The sequence below is a fragment of the Bubalus bubalis genome, chromosome 12 (genome assembly GCF_019923935.1).
Source record: "Bubalus bubalis isolate 160015118507 breed Murrah chromosome 12, NDDB_SH_1, whole genome shotgun sequence".
Lineage (NCBI taxonomy): Eukaryota > Metazoa > Chordata > Mammalia > Artiodactyla > Bovidae > Bubalus > Bubalus bubalis.
The window spans coordinates 70,264,479-70,278,349 of record NC_059168.1 but is presented as its reverse complement, the minus strand read 5'-3'; the positions used below and the strand labels follow the sequence as shown (position 1 = coordinate 70,278,349).

General features: G+C 37.9%; 1 protein-coding gene across 4 annotated transcripts in view; it reads left to right on the top strand.

The window, feature by feature from the left end:
• CLIP4 (CAP-Gly domain containing linker protein family member 4) overlaps nt 1–13,871 on the top strand; it is a 65,650-nt gene that overhangs the window by 37,797 nt on the left and 13,982 nt on the right. For all 4 annotated transcript variants that reach the window (XM_006061053.4, XM_006061054.4, XM_025261314.3 and 1 more), the window contains exons 10-14: nt 254–343; nt 1,352–1,495; nt 4,845–4,979; nt 8,348–8,471; nt 13,066–13,130. In XM_006061053.4, the coding sequence (XP_006061115.3) occupies nt 254–343; nt 1,352–1,495; nt 4,845–4,979; nt 8,348–8,471; nt 13,066–13,130 (558 nt within the window). The remainder of the gene's footprint in view (nt 1–253; nt 344–1,351; nt 1,496–4,844; nt 4,980–8,347; nt 8,472–13,065; nt 13,131–13,871) is intronic.

Here is a 13,871-nt window from a genome sequence, read left to right as displayed (position 1 = left end):
AAAATAAGTTTAAAAGATAGTTTAGTGATATTTGGGGAAATTGATTGGGGTTTTCAGATGGGCTAGGAATACATTCTTTCCTTTCCCCTTAATAAAATACTGGCCCCTGATGTCTGTGAATTTATTATCCAGTGTGTTCTCAGAAGTAGAGAAGATTTCAGTGAGGATTGTCTGTACTTTTAAAAGTGAATCCATATTTATGTTTAACATTAAAATTCTTTCCTGCTGAATGTGTTTTGTTTCTGTGTTCTAGGATTAATGACATCAAAAAAAGATAGTGCTTCAGAATCAACACTCTCATTGCCTCCTGGTGAAGAGTTGAAAACTGGAGCAGAGAAAGATGGTAATATAATTTACAACTTCTATTCTTAAAATTTAATGTACTGATGGAACTTTAAAACAATGTAGTGATATAGCTTATATGAGGCTAAATTTTAAAGTTTGTAAGGGAAGACTCAGTACAGTAAAAATTTATACTTGAAAATCCCCTAAACATCTCATAATAAAGTGCACACACACACACATATATATTTTTTGTATAAATTCCTGTGTTGTGATTCTTACATATATGTAGTGAATTACAGGACTAGATGCAGAGAATAAAGTGAAATTCCACAGTGTAGATGGCTTGATAGAATTATTTAAAGTGACCGTTACAGTTTATACTTGAAAGTTGCTGAGAGTAGATGTTAAGCATTGTCAGCACTCACACACACACAAAATGAACTATGTGAGGTGATGGATGTCAATGTGTTATCTTGATCTTGTTAATCATTCCACTATATCTTTTAATCATAATATTGTACACTTTATATACAATTATATTTATCAATTATTACTCAATAAACTTGAAATAGATAAAAAATTAAGTTGTCTTTAGCTGTCAAATCACTGGGTGAATAGAGCATGAATAGAAAATTCAAAAGTATTCCTGCTTGCCTTTAGGTTAACTCAGAACATTTTAAATTAAGCTTTTGTTACCATAAAAATAGATTAGTTGTGTTTTTTTATATAAATAAGTTGTGATTCTACTAACTCATTTCAAGTGAGAGGTGAGAGACAGTGGTGGTTAGAATAGGTAATTGGTCTAAATTGATTACATGACAACACTTTTCTATATAAGATTGTCATACTATGGTGTGGATCCTTTGGATCCTTAAAATTGCTTGGGCTCTAAAATCTTGTGTGTATGAACTACAATGTATTTTGATGAAATCAGGCATTTAACTCAACACTAAGATAATCCACAATGGAAGAAGCTGAATGGAGGATTTACCTGGACAAGCATCTAATTAGTTCACTGCTTGTTTTCCACCCTTTGATGTATTCCTTTCCTCTACCGTTGTTTTAGTTCCCCTGATTGGATCCATCAGCAGCTCGTCCTCTATATCTTCTTTGGAGCACAAACAGAGCCTCTCCAAGAGACTGAATGCACGTGGAGATAACAGGAAGACGATGAGCAAAAGCCCTTCTCTCTCGTCTAGAGCCAGCGCTGGTATCTATGGCTTTTTCAACCAGGCTTTCTTGGTGTTTTTTATCTTGGTTTGTTTGTAAGTAGATTTGCTCTTTTTAAACGTGTAGAAGGAACCCTTTACTTCAGTCAGATTGAGCTACTTGCCCCTTTCCTGTCTTTCTCCCAGCCCTCACCCCTCTCCTCTCTGTCAGCACACCCTGGATCTCTCTGCCTTTCCCCTCACGCTCCTGCCATTTTCCCTTGTCTGGATTTACTTCTCCTCTTCCTTGTGTATCTAAGGACTCCAGCCTCTGTAAGGTTCCTCTTAGAACTTTATGACAGATCCTCAGATACTTGGAAACTGTACGATCTCTTCTTTCTTTATGTATCTCTTTTCTAATCTAAACCTAATATTAATAATTAACATGTCAATATGCATTATTATTTCATATCTATTAAAGGCATTTTGCGTATCTTATTTCACATAATTCTCAAAATGAATGAAATATCATGACCACCTTCACTTTATGAATGAGGAAACTGAGGCTTGGGGGTCAGGTATTGGTGCACGATGGCAGTTTCTAGGTGCACACCTGGGCTGCACCCACAGGTCTGTCTGACGCTTCTCTGCTGTTGTTAAACTCCGCCTCTGTCTCACGTGCCTTCAGCTCCTCCTCGTGCTGTAGGGTCCTTAGGAGCCTCCCGGCTAGCTGGTAGAGAGCTGAAGCTCTGCCTCTTAGTACAAGTCCAGCCTGAGGCTGCTCATGCAATTTTGGTGACCACGCTGTATCATTGGCTCAAATAGAGCCGAAAGCTAAGTTTCTTCATTTTATGGCTCGACGTAGGACTTTACATTTATTTTCATTTAATTTAATGGTAGAATTTTTATCCCTCTGAGTTTTGTTTTTTACATCTTGCATGTAGCTTTTCACACACTTTAGAGTTATCTTCTTATTTAAAAAAGCATACTTTCTCTATTTTTAGTCAAGTCATTGTCTAAAACTGTGTAGGAGAGGTTGACAATGATAACCTGTTTAGCTCACTGTGAAGCCTGCATGATCCCATTCAATCCACATTTCTTCAGTTATGTGTAAACATATAGAAAACACTTTTTATTGTTGGAATCAACACATGAATACTGAATTTATTGCAGTTCACTTATTTGCCTACGGGCTTCCCTGGTAGCTCAACTGGTAAAAAGAATCTGCCTGCTATGTGGGAGACCTGGGTTTGATATCTGGGTTGGGAAGATCCCCTGGAGAAGGGAAAGGCTATCCACGCCATATTCTGGCCAGGAGAATTCCATGTACTGTATGGAATTGGGGTCGCAAAGAGTCAAACACGACTGAGCGACTTTCACTTTCTTTCATTTTATATGCCTACTACATAGAAAGGAAATCAGGTCACTTTAACATAACTTGTTTTTAATAAGTCTCATAGTAATTACTAGAAATCTTTTTCTAATACTTTTAATACTTGTGCTGAATCAGTATTTTATTGTGAAAAATGTTCAGGACAGGATTTTCTTAAAGATATTTTATTGTATGGGGGAAAAAACAAAAAAAATCCTTAATAGTAACATTGATGTAATAAATGTAAAAGTTCTCCGAAAGTGGAAAACCGGGAAATTTTGCTTGAATATCTATTTTCTGAATATATTCCCCTTCCCCTGAAACCAGTTTCTCTTTAATGCTGTGAGGAACAGAGGTGAGACAATGCAGTGATGTAGCTCCTGTTGGTCCTCATTTTAATTACATTTTAAGGCCTTCTTCATTTGGAATTTAGGCTTTGACAGTGACTTGATTTTAAAATTTATGTATGGGTATGGAATTGTCTTTTTTACCTTTTATATAAAGTAGTTCTAGTGTACCTTCTTATTAACATTTTTTTCTTTTTATAAATTTGAGGGGTTTGTAAGTTTAAATAATAGAGATGAAAAGAGTTATCAGTTAGAGTAAGAAAGAGGTCCTTTTAAGAAGGGAGGGAGAGAGAATGGGTCACATGTGAGAGAAAGTCCATATTCCAAACCCAAAAATATTTCCTTAAATTTTTTTTTAGATTGAGTGATTTGCATTTGGGGAGGTGTGGATGGCAGAGAGTGGACATTATTGGAAGTTAAGGACAAAATATTAAAGAGAAAGAGGAGCTGAAAGAAGGGGTTGGGGGATGGGGAGGTAGGGGAGGAAGTCTGTGAACTCGGCCCTGCTGTGTCCCACGTTGAACTCATTGTCTTGATCCATTGTCTGCAGACAAATCCATTGTCTGGGTTTTAAGTCAGGTGTGCCACCTACTCCCTGTGAACACCATGTCTTCATTGATTCCCGAGTTTGTATCTTGTCTATGATTATAATTCTCATGATAAGCACTTTGTAAACTGTGAAGTGCTTGGGAAATGTTAGTTATTTTGTTAGTATATTTGAGTTATATAGTTGATCTAGACCTTCCATCTCCCTGGGTTTGTGTTCTTCAGTTGTTGCCATGTTTTTAGTTTCTCCCTGTTCACAGCCTGACTTGCCCTGTATCCAGTACCCTCACAGAGGGTTCACTAGCCCTGCTCAGATGACAGCCTTCCAGTCTGTTTTTTGGACTGATGGGAGAAGCCTCAGATGTCCACCTGTCCTCTGTTATAATTGAGCAGCTTTCTAGGTAGTGTTGCTCTAGAATGTCTGATGTTCAGTAGTGGGCACTTGAGGGTTTAGGTTTGAATCCAGGTCTGAGGGGAGGTGGTGTGTGCTTTTGTTTCTAATAAGGAAATCAGTTTGGGGGTAATTGGAACCTTATAGCAGTTCCACTTTTAAATTACATTTATGTATGTATCGTTTACACCAAGTCCTGCTGAACTATTATGATTCTCTGTTCTATTTACTAGAATAGAGATTGGTGGACTACAGCCCATGGGCCAAATCCAACCTACCACCTGCTTTTGTAAATAAAGTTTTACTGGAACACATTGTGCTTTTTGTCTCTGTCTGCTTTTGAGCTACAACAGCAAAGTTGAACAGTTGTGACAGAGTAGCATGGCTTGCAAAGCCTGAAGTATTTACTACATAGCCCTTTACAGAAAGGGTGTGCTGACCTCTGTTCTTGTAGAGAGTGTCCCCAGGAAGTCAGGATAAAATTGATGCCTCACCAGGTGTCATGTGTAAGTTCCCAGAGCAATGATCATCTCAGGAAACCCTTCAAATGTCATTTGAGTAGCTTTCCTTCACATCTGAGAAACACAACTATAGATTACTGTGTGTAAGGAAGAAAGCAGCATATATTGAAACCTCCAACTAACTAGACTGGTTAGAATACATGGTAATTTTTTGGCTAATGTGGTATTTGAGTTTCCCTTTGTTTTTTCTCTCCCTTCATGTCCCACCCCTTTCCCCAACCAATCCCCATGCAGGTTTGAATTCCTCAGCAGCATCTGTAGCAAATAGTGGGCGCTGCGAAGGAGACCTCCGAATTGGAGACAGGGTGTTGGTGGCAGGCCAGAGAATTGGTGCCATTAAGTTCTTTGGGACAACAAACTTCGCTCCAGGTAACTCATCTGTACAGTCTTTGCTCAACTTGAATTCTTTAGAATACCAAAGGTTTAAGAATTTACATGTAAATAAAACATAGAGTTCTGGATTAATAGTTCTTATGGATGGTTGCTCTGGCACAGAAAATGCAAAATGTTGATTTGGATGCAGACTTTTCACACAGGTTGATTATTTCTTATGAATTTTTCTTGCCAATTGTGTTTTAAATTGTCTAAAGTTAAAATCAGTTGTTACTCTCCAGTTTCACTCTCACTGATTGCCAAGTGTGCTAAATAACAGAGAAAACATTTTAGGATTAGATTTGTGCTAAGCGCAATCTTTGAAATGAGTGGATAATGAGTTCATTGCATATAGCTTTTAACAGAATGGCTTAGAGAGAAAAGCAAACAAAGAGATTCAAAGGGAGATGAAAAAGGTTTTGCGCACCCTGGGACCTTAAAGATGCATGTTTGTGTATTTATATATTCATTCCAATCTAAACTTAATACTGCGTTTCCTTAAGTGAAGATAATCTTTCTTTTGCATTTTTGGTGATTGTAATTTCAAATAGAAGCCAGTTGAATAAAGCATTTGTATTTTTAAATAGCAATGTGCTGTGTTGACACATGGTGGCATTGCAGGATTTTTTAGGAAAAGGTTACTGAGAGCATTGATTTTTTTAAAAAAAAGTTTGTAGCCTTCTGTGAGGAACTCTGAAAGATCTGAGGTTTTACCCTATTTGCAAGATGGATGACCACAGTTCCATCGATGCTGGCAGAAGATGGTAGACTCCTGGGTCAGAGACAGAGAACCTCAGTGCTCTCATCAATAGTGGTGGCTAGAGTGGCAACATTTTCTTCTGTTGATTTCCTGGGCCCCAGTTCCCAGAGAGTAAGTTAGGGAGGAGGGCCAGGCGACCCCTGTACACCCAGGAGTTTGTGCTGCAGGAGAGGAGCCCCAAGCTTAAGCAATCTGAACCTTTATAGAGACAGTAAGTATACCTGTCCTCTTGTCAGGGGAGGCCGTCTCCATCTCCCAAGGCTGTCTTCTCTACAAACATCTGTAGACACATGGTCAGCACCTCTCTCCATAAGACATGGACAGAGAATGGTCTCCTAGCACATTCTCATTTCATTAGTACAATTTATAATTGCAGTCCAGTTACCAATTGATTGGGGATGGGCTGTATGTTTTATAATTCATGTCCCTCGAAATAGTAGTAGTAACTGAGGTAGTAACTTAGGTAGTAACTGAGATTAGTTAGAATGTTCTTAATATGGTTCTCAAATAAAAGTTTAGAAATCCCAAAGGTAGTTTATTTTTCCACAGTCACCATGTCTTCTCAGTTTCCTTTCTCTGGTTTTATTAAACAAGGCTTGAATGGTTTGATTCATTTGGACATGATTGTTTTTAGGTTGACTTTTAAGTTTTGAACTCCTAGTAAAGAGCATTTAGGGCTTCCCAGGTGGTGCAATGGTAAATAATCCATCTGCCAGTGCAGGAGATGCAAAAGACAGGGGTTAGATCCCTGGGTCAGGAAGATTCCTTGGAGTAGGAAATGGTAACCCACTCCATTATTCTGGCCTGGAAAACTCCATGGGTGGAAGAGCCTGGCGGGCTACAGTTTTCCATGGGTTGCAAAAAGGTGGACACAACTGAGTGACTGAGCACACACAGAACACTTAGAAATTTGAAAAGTAATGATCAGATATTGGACGTGAGTTTGAGCAAACTCTGGGAGATACTGGAGGACAGAGAAGCCTGGTGTGCTGCAGTCCATGAGGTGGCAAAGAATTGGACACGACTTAGCGACTGTACAACAAATAAACAGTATAAAAACTGGAGATTTTTTGTTAAAGTCCTTCTGCCCTGTCAGAAAGTAGTTGGATGTATTTCTTGTAGCCTCAAAATGTAGATCAGTCAGTTCTATAGAACTTTCTACCTCTGAAAGAAAGGTGCTGGTTACGTGGGGCGATGTCCATCCTCACCACTGCCAGACAGTGTGGAAGTCACGCTTGTTAACACTTGCTGTAATGCCTTCCTGCTGTGTGCTGTATACTTTCAAGAGTTATGTAGAGGTATGTAGTGATTGGTATATTAAAATGGGAAAATGTACAAATTATATAGGAAAGCATCAAAGGCAGGAGGATATAAAACTTGGAAAATTGTAACTGTGGCACTCAGAAATAACAACGGCAACCAGCATAACCGGGTTTAATGACATTCAGAAATGCAGTGCCGGGCATTAGCATGGCCAAGCAGTAGGTCTGTATACATCTCGCTGTACCTGTGCAGAGTAGGTTGTTTCAGTATAGAAGACTACCACATGCCTTATACTAGTCTTTCCAGTTCAAACTCCAATATCGGGAATCGACTCAAGTGTCATCATTTTGAATATAAGAGGAAACAAAAGTTAAGAACTTCTGGATTGTCATTTTAGAGGTTATATAATTGACTCTCTGCATTATTAATTTGAAGAAAACAATATTCCATATTTTGTCATTTGTAGCAAATGTCTCGATATCATATCTTTATTTGATACTGATTCCGAGACACCAAATACAATCACTATTGTATTCTCCTTTTAAATAAGAGATGAATGGACTGTTGGGTACGTTTAACTAATCTGGAGGTACCTTCATCCAGAGCCATTACTCTAGGAGTCTGTGTCCATTTATTTAATATTTGCCGCACTAAAAGCAACCTCACTGTTTTAATTTTATGCTCTCTGGAAAAGGAAATCCCATTACTCTCCTCAGAGTGCCCTTTTAAATACTTGAAAGCCTTTTAGAAAATTCTTCCTATTAGCTAACCTAAATCTTTTAGGTTAAAAATGATTTTTTTTTTCCATCTTGGGTGGGGAAAACATGAAAGAAAAAGAGTCATCATGAAGCCTAGCCATTTTCCGTATCATTTTTGTCCCTCTTTAATTATTTAAGAACTGTTTGTGGTATTCTCATGTTGGGAGAGTAAAATGAAAAGACTGCATGTTCATTTTATGACTTATGCATCTCAATATTACGCTACATTGTTCCCATCTCAGACTGTATTACCAAGTTAAGGACAGCTTCTTATTATAGCTTTTAGATATATTTTGGTCAAACACTACTTGCATAATAGCTAATCCTTGCCAAATTTGTGTTTGTGCGTTTTGTCTTCCTTAATGTAAACTGTGCAATAATGCTTGTGAAATGTTTTTCTGGTTCATTTCTGAAACTTTCAAATTTTGTTTTATAATTTTATTGTTTGAAGGCTTAATGATCACAATGATCTTCCATCACTTTGGTCATGTGTGAGAATGTTAAACCATCTAGACTGTGGGTTGGTGTAATAACAGTTTTGGACAAAGTACAGATGCTTTTAAAATCCAGTATTCTTGTTCTAGGATATTGGTACGGGATAGAGCTTGAGAAACCCCATGGCAAGAACGATGGTTCAGTTGGAGGTGTGCAGTATTTTAGTTGTTCCCCAAGATATGGAATATTTGCTCCCCCATCCAGGGTTCAAAGGTGAGAAAAAATGAAATTTACATTATTAACAAGAACTTTTTGTAATGCGCAGTGAGTTAGAGCCACTAATTCTGTATGAAAGATGTGCACTAACTACAGACTATGTCTTCTTTCAAGGGGTTAACCAACCACCTTTAGAGGGTAGGCTCGTGGTAAGCTAAATTTGCTTTGCTGAGGATTTGCAATTTTAAAAACCTCCTTTATTCCTCATTTGCAAACCCTATGAGTATGTGTAGGCTATTAGGAGTGGTGTTTGCTGCTCAGAACAGTGAGAGCAGCAAGCTTAATCTGTCATGCAAACAAAAGTGAAAATGCTCTCTGATTGCTTCAGTCACATCCTAACTACATTAAATTTCCTGCCAGCAGGCACCCCATTCATTCTCCTACAAACCTAATGGAAGCAAAATGGCTTTTTCCTCTGATTTCTTTAGTTTTCAAAAATAGATAGGCAGTACATCTTTGGGGGGAAGTGAAGCTTCAAGTATTTATATATAACATACCTCCTCAGTGTTTCTTCTGAAGATAGTACACTTTTGCTCCAGCTCACTCTGGCTTTTAAAAAATAAGTTGAGCAGAAACAAGTCCTTATGAAATTCCAGGTACACTGTGTGAAATGACTTAACGTGCTGAAAGAAGTTGGCCTGATATCTTTAAATAGGCAGTAACACGTGTGGTACAATCACATTCATGAGACTAGACCTGCCATCCCAACCTGCGAGTCCTGTCTCATCCCCTTCCAACTAGACTGTGTGACTGCCTCCTGGCAAATTTAACAGTTTTCATATCCATTTTCTTTCTCATTTTTAAAAATTGATTAGTTACATATAATTTTTGTATTCCTTTCCTTCTACGATGTACTTGATATAACCCTTTTCTTGTTATTTATGATTTTATAACATTTAACTTGTAATGCTTTGCAGTTATAAGTTAACTGCAAAGAACTTGATGAAGTACCTTCAATGAAATGTTTTGTTTGATTCTAATACGTATTTAGTCAGGTAAACTAGCAAAGAATAACTGCCGATGGTCCCTGACTTACAGTGGTTCAGCTTACAATTTTTAGACGTTATGATGGTGCAAAAGTGGTAAGAATTCAGTAGAAACTGTACTTCAGATTTTGAATTTTGATCTTTCCCTGGGCTAGCCGTAAGTAGTATGATACAGTCTCATGAGGCTGGGCAGGGCAGCAGCTGCAGTTCCCAATCAGCCCTGTGATCATGAAGGTGAACAACCCAGGCACCTACGACCCTTCTGTACCCACACAACCGTTCTGTTTCTCACTTTAAGTACAGTATTCAATAACTTAAATGAGACATTCAACGCTTGATTGTAAAGTAGGCTTAGTGTTAGATGGTTTTGCCAGGGAGTAGACTCATGACAGTGTTCTGAGCACGTTTAAGGTTAACGAGGCTAGGTGATGGTGTCTAGCAGGTTTGATGTATCAAATGCATTTCAACTCAAGATGGGTTCGTCGGGACATAACCCCATAATAAGTTGAGGAGGATCTCTACAAACATTTACTGAGCATTTAATGAGTGGTGGGCTCTGTGCCATGTACTTCATCAATTTCCCCCAGACCTATGAGATATATAAGGTATTACGATTATTCCTATTTTGCAGGTAAAGAAAAGTTTCACGAGATACAGTAACTGCTAAAGTCATGTAGCTGGTGTAGGGGATGAAAAACTTGTCCCATACCATCTTATGTTCACTAACTGGAGGGGACAGAGTCTGTGAATTAAACTGACAACAGATAAACAGAAGAAAAGGCATAGCATTTATTAAATGTTAACTTTACATGCATGGGGGCATCACAGAAAGTGATGAATGCCCGAAGAAATGGTGACATTGGAGAATTTATAGACCATCTTAATGGGGGAAGGGAAGAGGGGAGAAAGGCCGCTTATGGGAGAGCAGGTGATGTTAGGGAAGATCAGTGGGCCTTTAGGAAAGTGGATGGGGATGTGATAGTCTGTGACAGTGTCTGTCTGGGTGTGGTGTTAACTCCCCATCTCCTCTCCTGTGATGCAAGTCAATCTTCCATGCTTGATGAAATTCTGGGGAGGGGATTTATGACAATTGAGTTCTTCTTTGGGAAGATCTGTTTTAGGCAGATAACGGGAGTTCAGAGAAAGCCTCTTTTTGTAATTGTTTATTCTCGAATGTCTTTAGCTCAAAATAATCCCTTGTGCTAGAGCAGCCTGTTTGGGCTAAGGTATTTTGATCTCCCACACTAGTTAATGGTGGAGCAGGACTCAGCCCAGGTTTGTTTCTTTGCTTTTTCCTAAGCCCTTGCTTTTAGACAGTTTGCAGGGGGGCTTTTGGTAGTTATTTTATAAATAAAGAAAAAGAGGCAGTAGCTGATGGCACTTAATGTGCTGGCACTATTTTAAGTGCTTTATATGTATCGTTTAGTCTTCTGTAGCGATCCTGTGTGTCAGGTACCATAACTATCCCTATTTCACAAGCGGGAAAATAAGGCACAGAGAGATTAAGTGAGGTGCACAATTGTGCCCAGGGCCCAAGTGAAGATTTGAGCCCAGAGAGTTTAGTGTAAGAATCTGTGCTCTTAACCATTATCCTATTATAGTTAAAAGAGGCTCAATGACTTTCTTCAGGACCTATATCTTATAAGTGATTGATTTGGGAATAAAATCCATACTGAGTCACCAGTCAGTCTTCTGGGTTCTCATATTACTTTGAACAAATCTTCCTTAACATATTGCTACAGTCTCTTAAAAGTTTGATTTGTCTCCTAGTCATGAGGACTGGGCTTCTCTGTTTCATATTTGACTACCCGAGGAATATAGTTTGGCGTATTGTGCACACAGTAAATATTGATCAGCTTTCATTCGGTGTCTTTTATGCTGTAACAGCTTTCTTCTCTGTTATATTGTGAAGCCACTTTCTCCAAGTTTTAACTTCTTTTTCTTGCTTTGTTTATAGAACACACATTTTTTTGCTTTCTTTTTTTTTTTGGCATCTATTTGGTCTTCTTTAAGGTGATTCATTTAAAAGCAGCCCCCTCGTCTTAGACGAAGCACGGCTCTCTCTAAATGAACTGCTGTCTCCAACCAGCTGTCTTCCTGTCATCTTCTGATTGTCTCATTCATCATCATCAAATACTATTAAGTGTCTTTTAGCACTTTGTGCTGTGCTCGGCATTCTATAAGCAAATAAAACAGACATGATGCCTGATTTTGAGGAGTTTCTAATTTAAACCAGCTTGGGAGCTCTTTAACGATCACACTGATCTTCATGAAGGGACTCCTGAGAACAGTTGTTAATCACATAGTGACCAATCACAACCTCACCTTGCATCACTCTCCTCCCCAGATTGTTGTTGGCCTTTTTTTTTTCTTTTTTAAAAAAACATTTTCATTAAAAAAATGTGCCCCTGTCCCAGAATCTTTGCATAAATTACTTGCTTTGCTTGTATGGCTTTCTACTATCACCCAACTATCATCTAGCTAATTCCTTTTCTTCTATCAACATATATAAAGGCCAGTATTTCTTTAGAGAAATTCTGAGACTCGGTGACTAGATCTAATCTCTCTCTCTCTCTTTTTTTTTTTTGCTCAAGTGGTTTTTATCAGCATAATATTAATTTTCTTATTCTTCATTCATACCATTAGGTACTTCTTATTAATGAACTGATCACTTTTAGAATTAAGTTTTCAACTCTCCATCACAACTAAATTCAAGTATCTCTCTGCTTCATCAAGTCATATTCTTTGCATTCATTAGTCTTTCATTGATTGCTCTATGGTATGTATCATGTAAAGATGATGTACGTGGATTGCAAGATGAAGTTACAATTAATGCAAGAGTTACAGGATTTCTTTATGGTAACAAAGTGTGCTGTAACAAGTGATGGATAGAATGAAGACTTTTCTGGTTTAGGCCAGTAAACAGTTGAAAGAAAATGAGACTGTTATAGGATTGGCTTTTTAAAAATAAAGAATGATTTTAATATAAAAAAAATAGACCTGTAAAGAATATGTCCTTTATGATTGTGCTTAGAGTCAAGTATAACATAAAAGATGTTGGTTTTATAAGCAGAATCACACATATACACAGACTCAGCTGATGTCTTTTTTCAATATAAAAATGTAATGTTTTTATAATTATAACCTAACATTTGTTATATTTAACATAAAATAAATTTTCACCGTTTTTAGTTCCATCTTTGAAAATAAAGCTCCAAACAAAGTTGGACCCCTATTTGAAATGAATTCACTTGAAGCTGACTTTCTCTATACTTGCTATCCTTATATAACAAGGACCTCTTCCATCTGATTAGTGCCTGTCTCTGGTGCTAAATTGAAATTCACTTCTGGCTTATTAATAAATACTCAATAAATGCTTGTCCAGTGAGTAAAACAAGAAATGACCACTGAATACATGTATGTGTATGACTGAGTCCCTTCGCTGTCCACCTGAGACTATCATAGCATTGTCACTATACCCCAATACAAATCAAGAAGTTAAAAAAAAATATAGCCATTGTTGTGAAACCCTCAGTTAAGTGCCAGTCTCAAATATGAAGACCAGCTGCTTCTACTTAGATTTGCATTCCTTCTTTTATTCACAGGGTAACAGATTCCCTGGATACTCTTTCAGAAATTTCTTCAAATAAACAGAATCATTCTTATCCTGGTAAGATTATGATTTTGTGTTCCTAGTAATTGTTTCTTTTCTTTTCCTTTATTGAACTTTTTTTTTATTGTAAAGTGTATGTGTATATAGAAGAATGTATGAAATATATTTGTATAGCTATGTAATCATAAAGTGATATCTATTACCCACCCCATGGTCGAAGATGATTACCTGTATGTCCTGAGTATTGCCCAGTCTCATCTGCCTCCCTTTTTCATATACCCTGTCTCCAGGCTATGTATCTTGCATTGAATGTTAATTATTCCCTTGATTGTTTTTAATGTCTATCCATCATATATAGATGGCAGTAAATAATGTATATTTAGTTTTGATTGTTATTTACTATGTTGTGTAGAGGTGATGGTAGGTTAATTGCTAAGTCATGTCCAATTCTTTGTGACCCCATGGACTATAGCCTGCCAGCCTCCTCTGTTCATGGGATTCTCCAGGCAAGAATCCTGGAGTATGTTGCCATTCCCTTCTCCAGGGGATCTTTCTGACCCAGGGATCGAACCCAGGTCTCCCACATTGCAGGCAGATTCTTTACCATCTGAGCCATCTGGGAAGTCATGCTATGTAATGTTCCATTAAAATATATTGTGCTTGTTTGCTAAGTCGCTTTAGTCGTGTCTGACTCATTGTGACCCTATGGACTATAGCCCGCTAGACTCCTCTGTCCATGGGGCAAGAATACTGGAGTGGGTTGCCATGCCTTCCTCCAGGGGGTTGTCCCAACCCAGG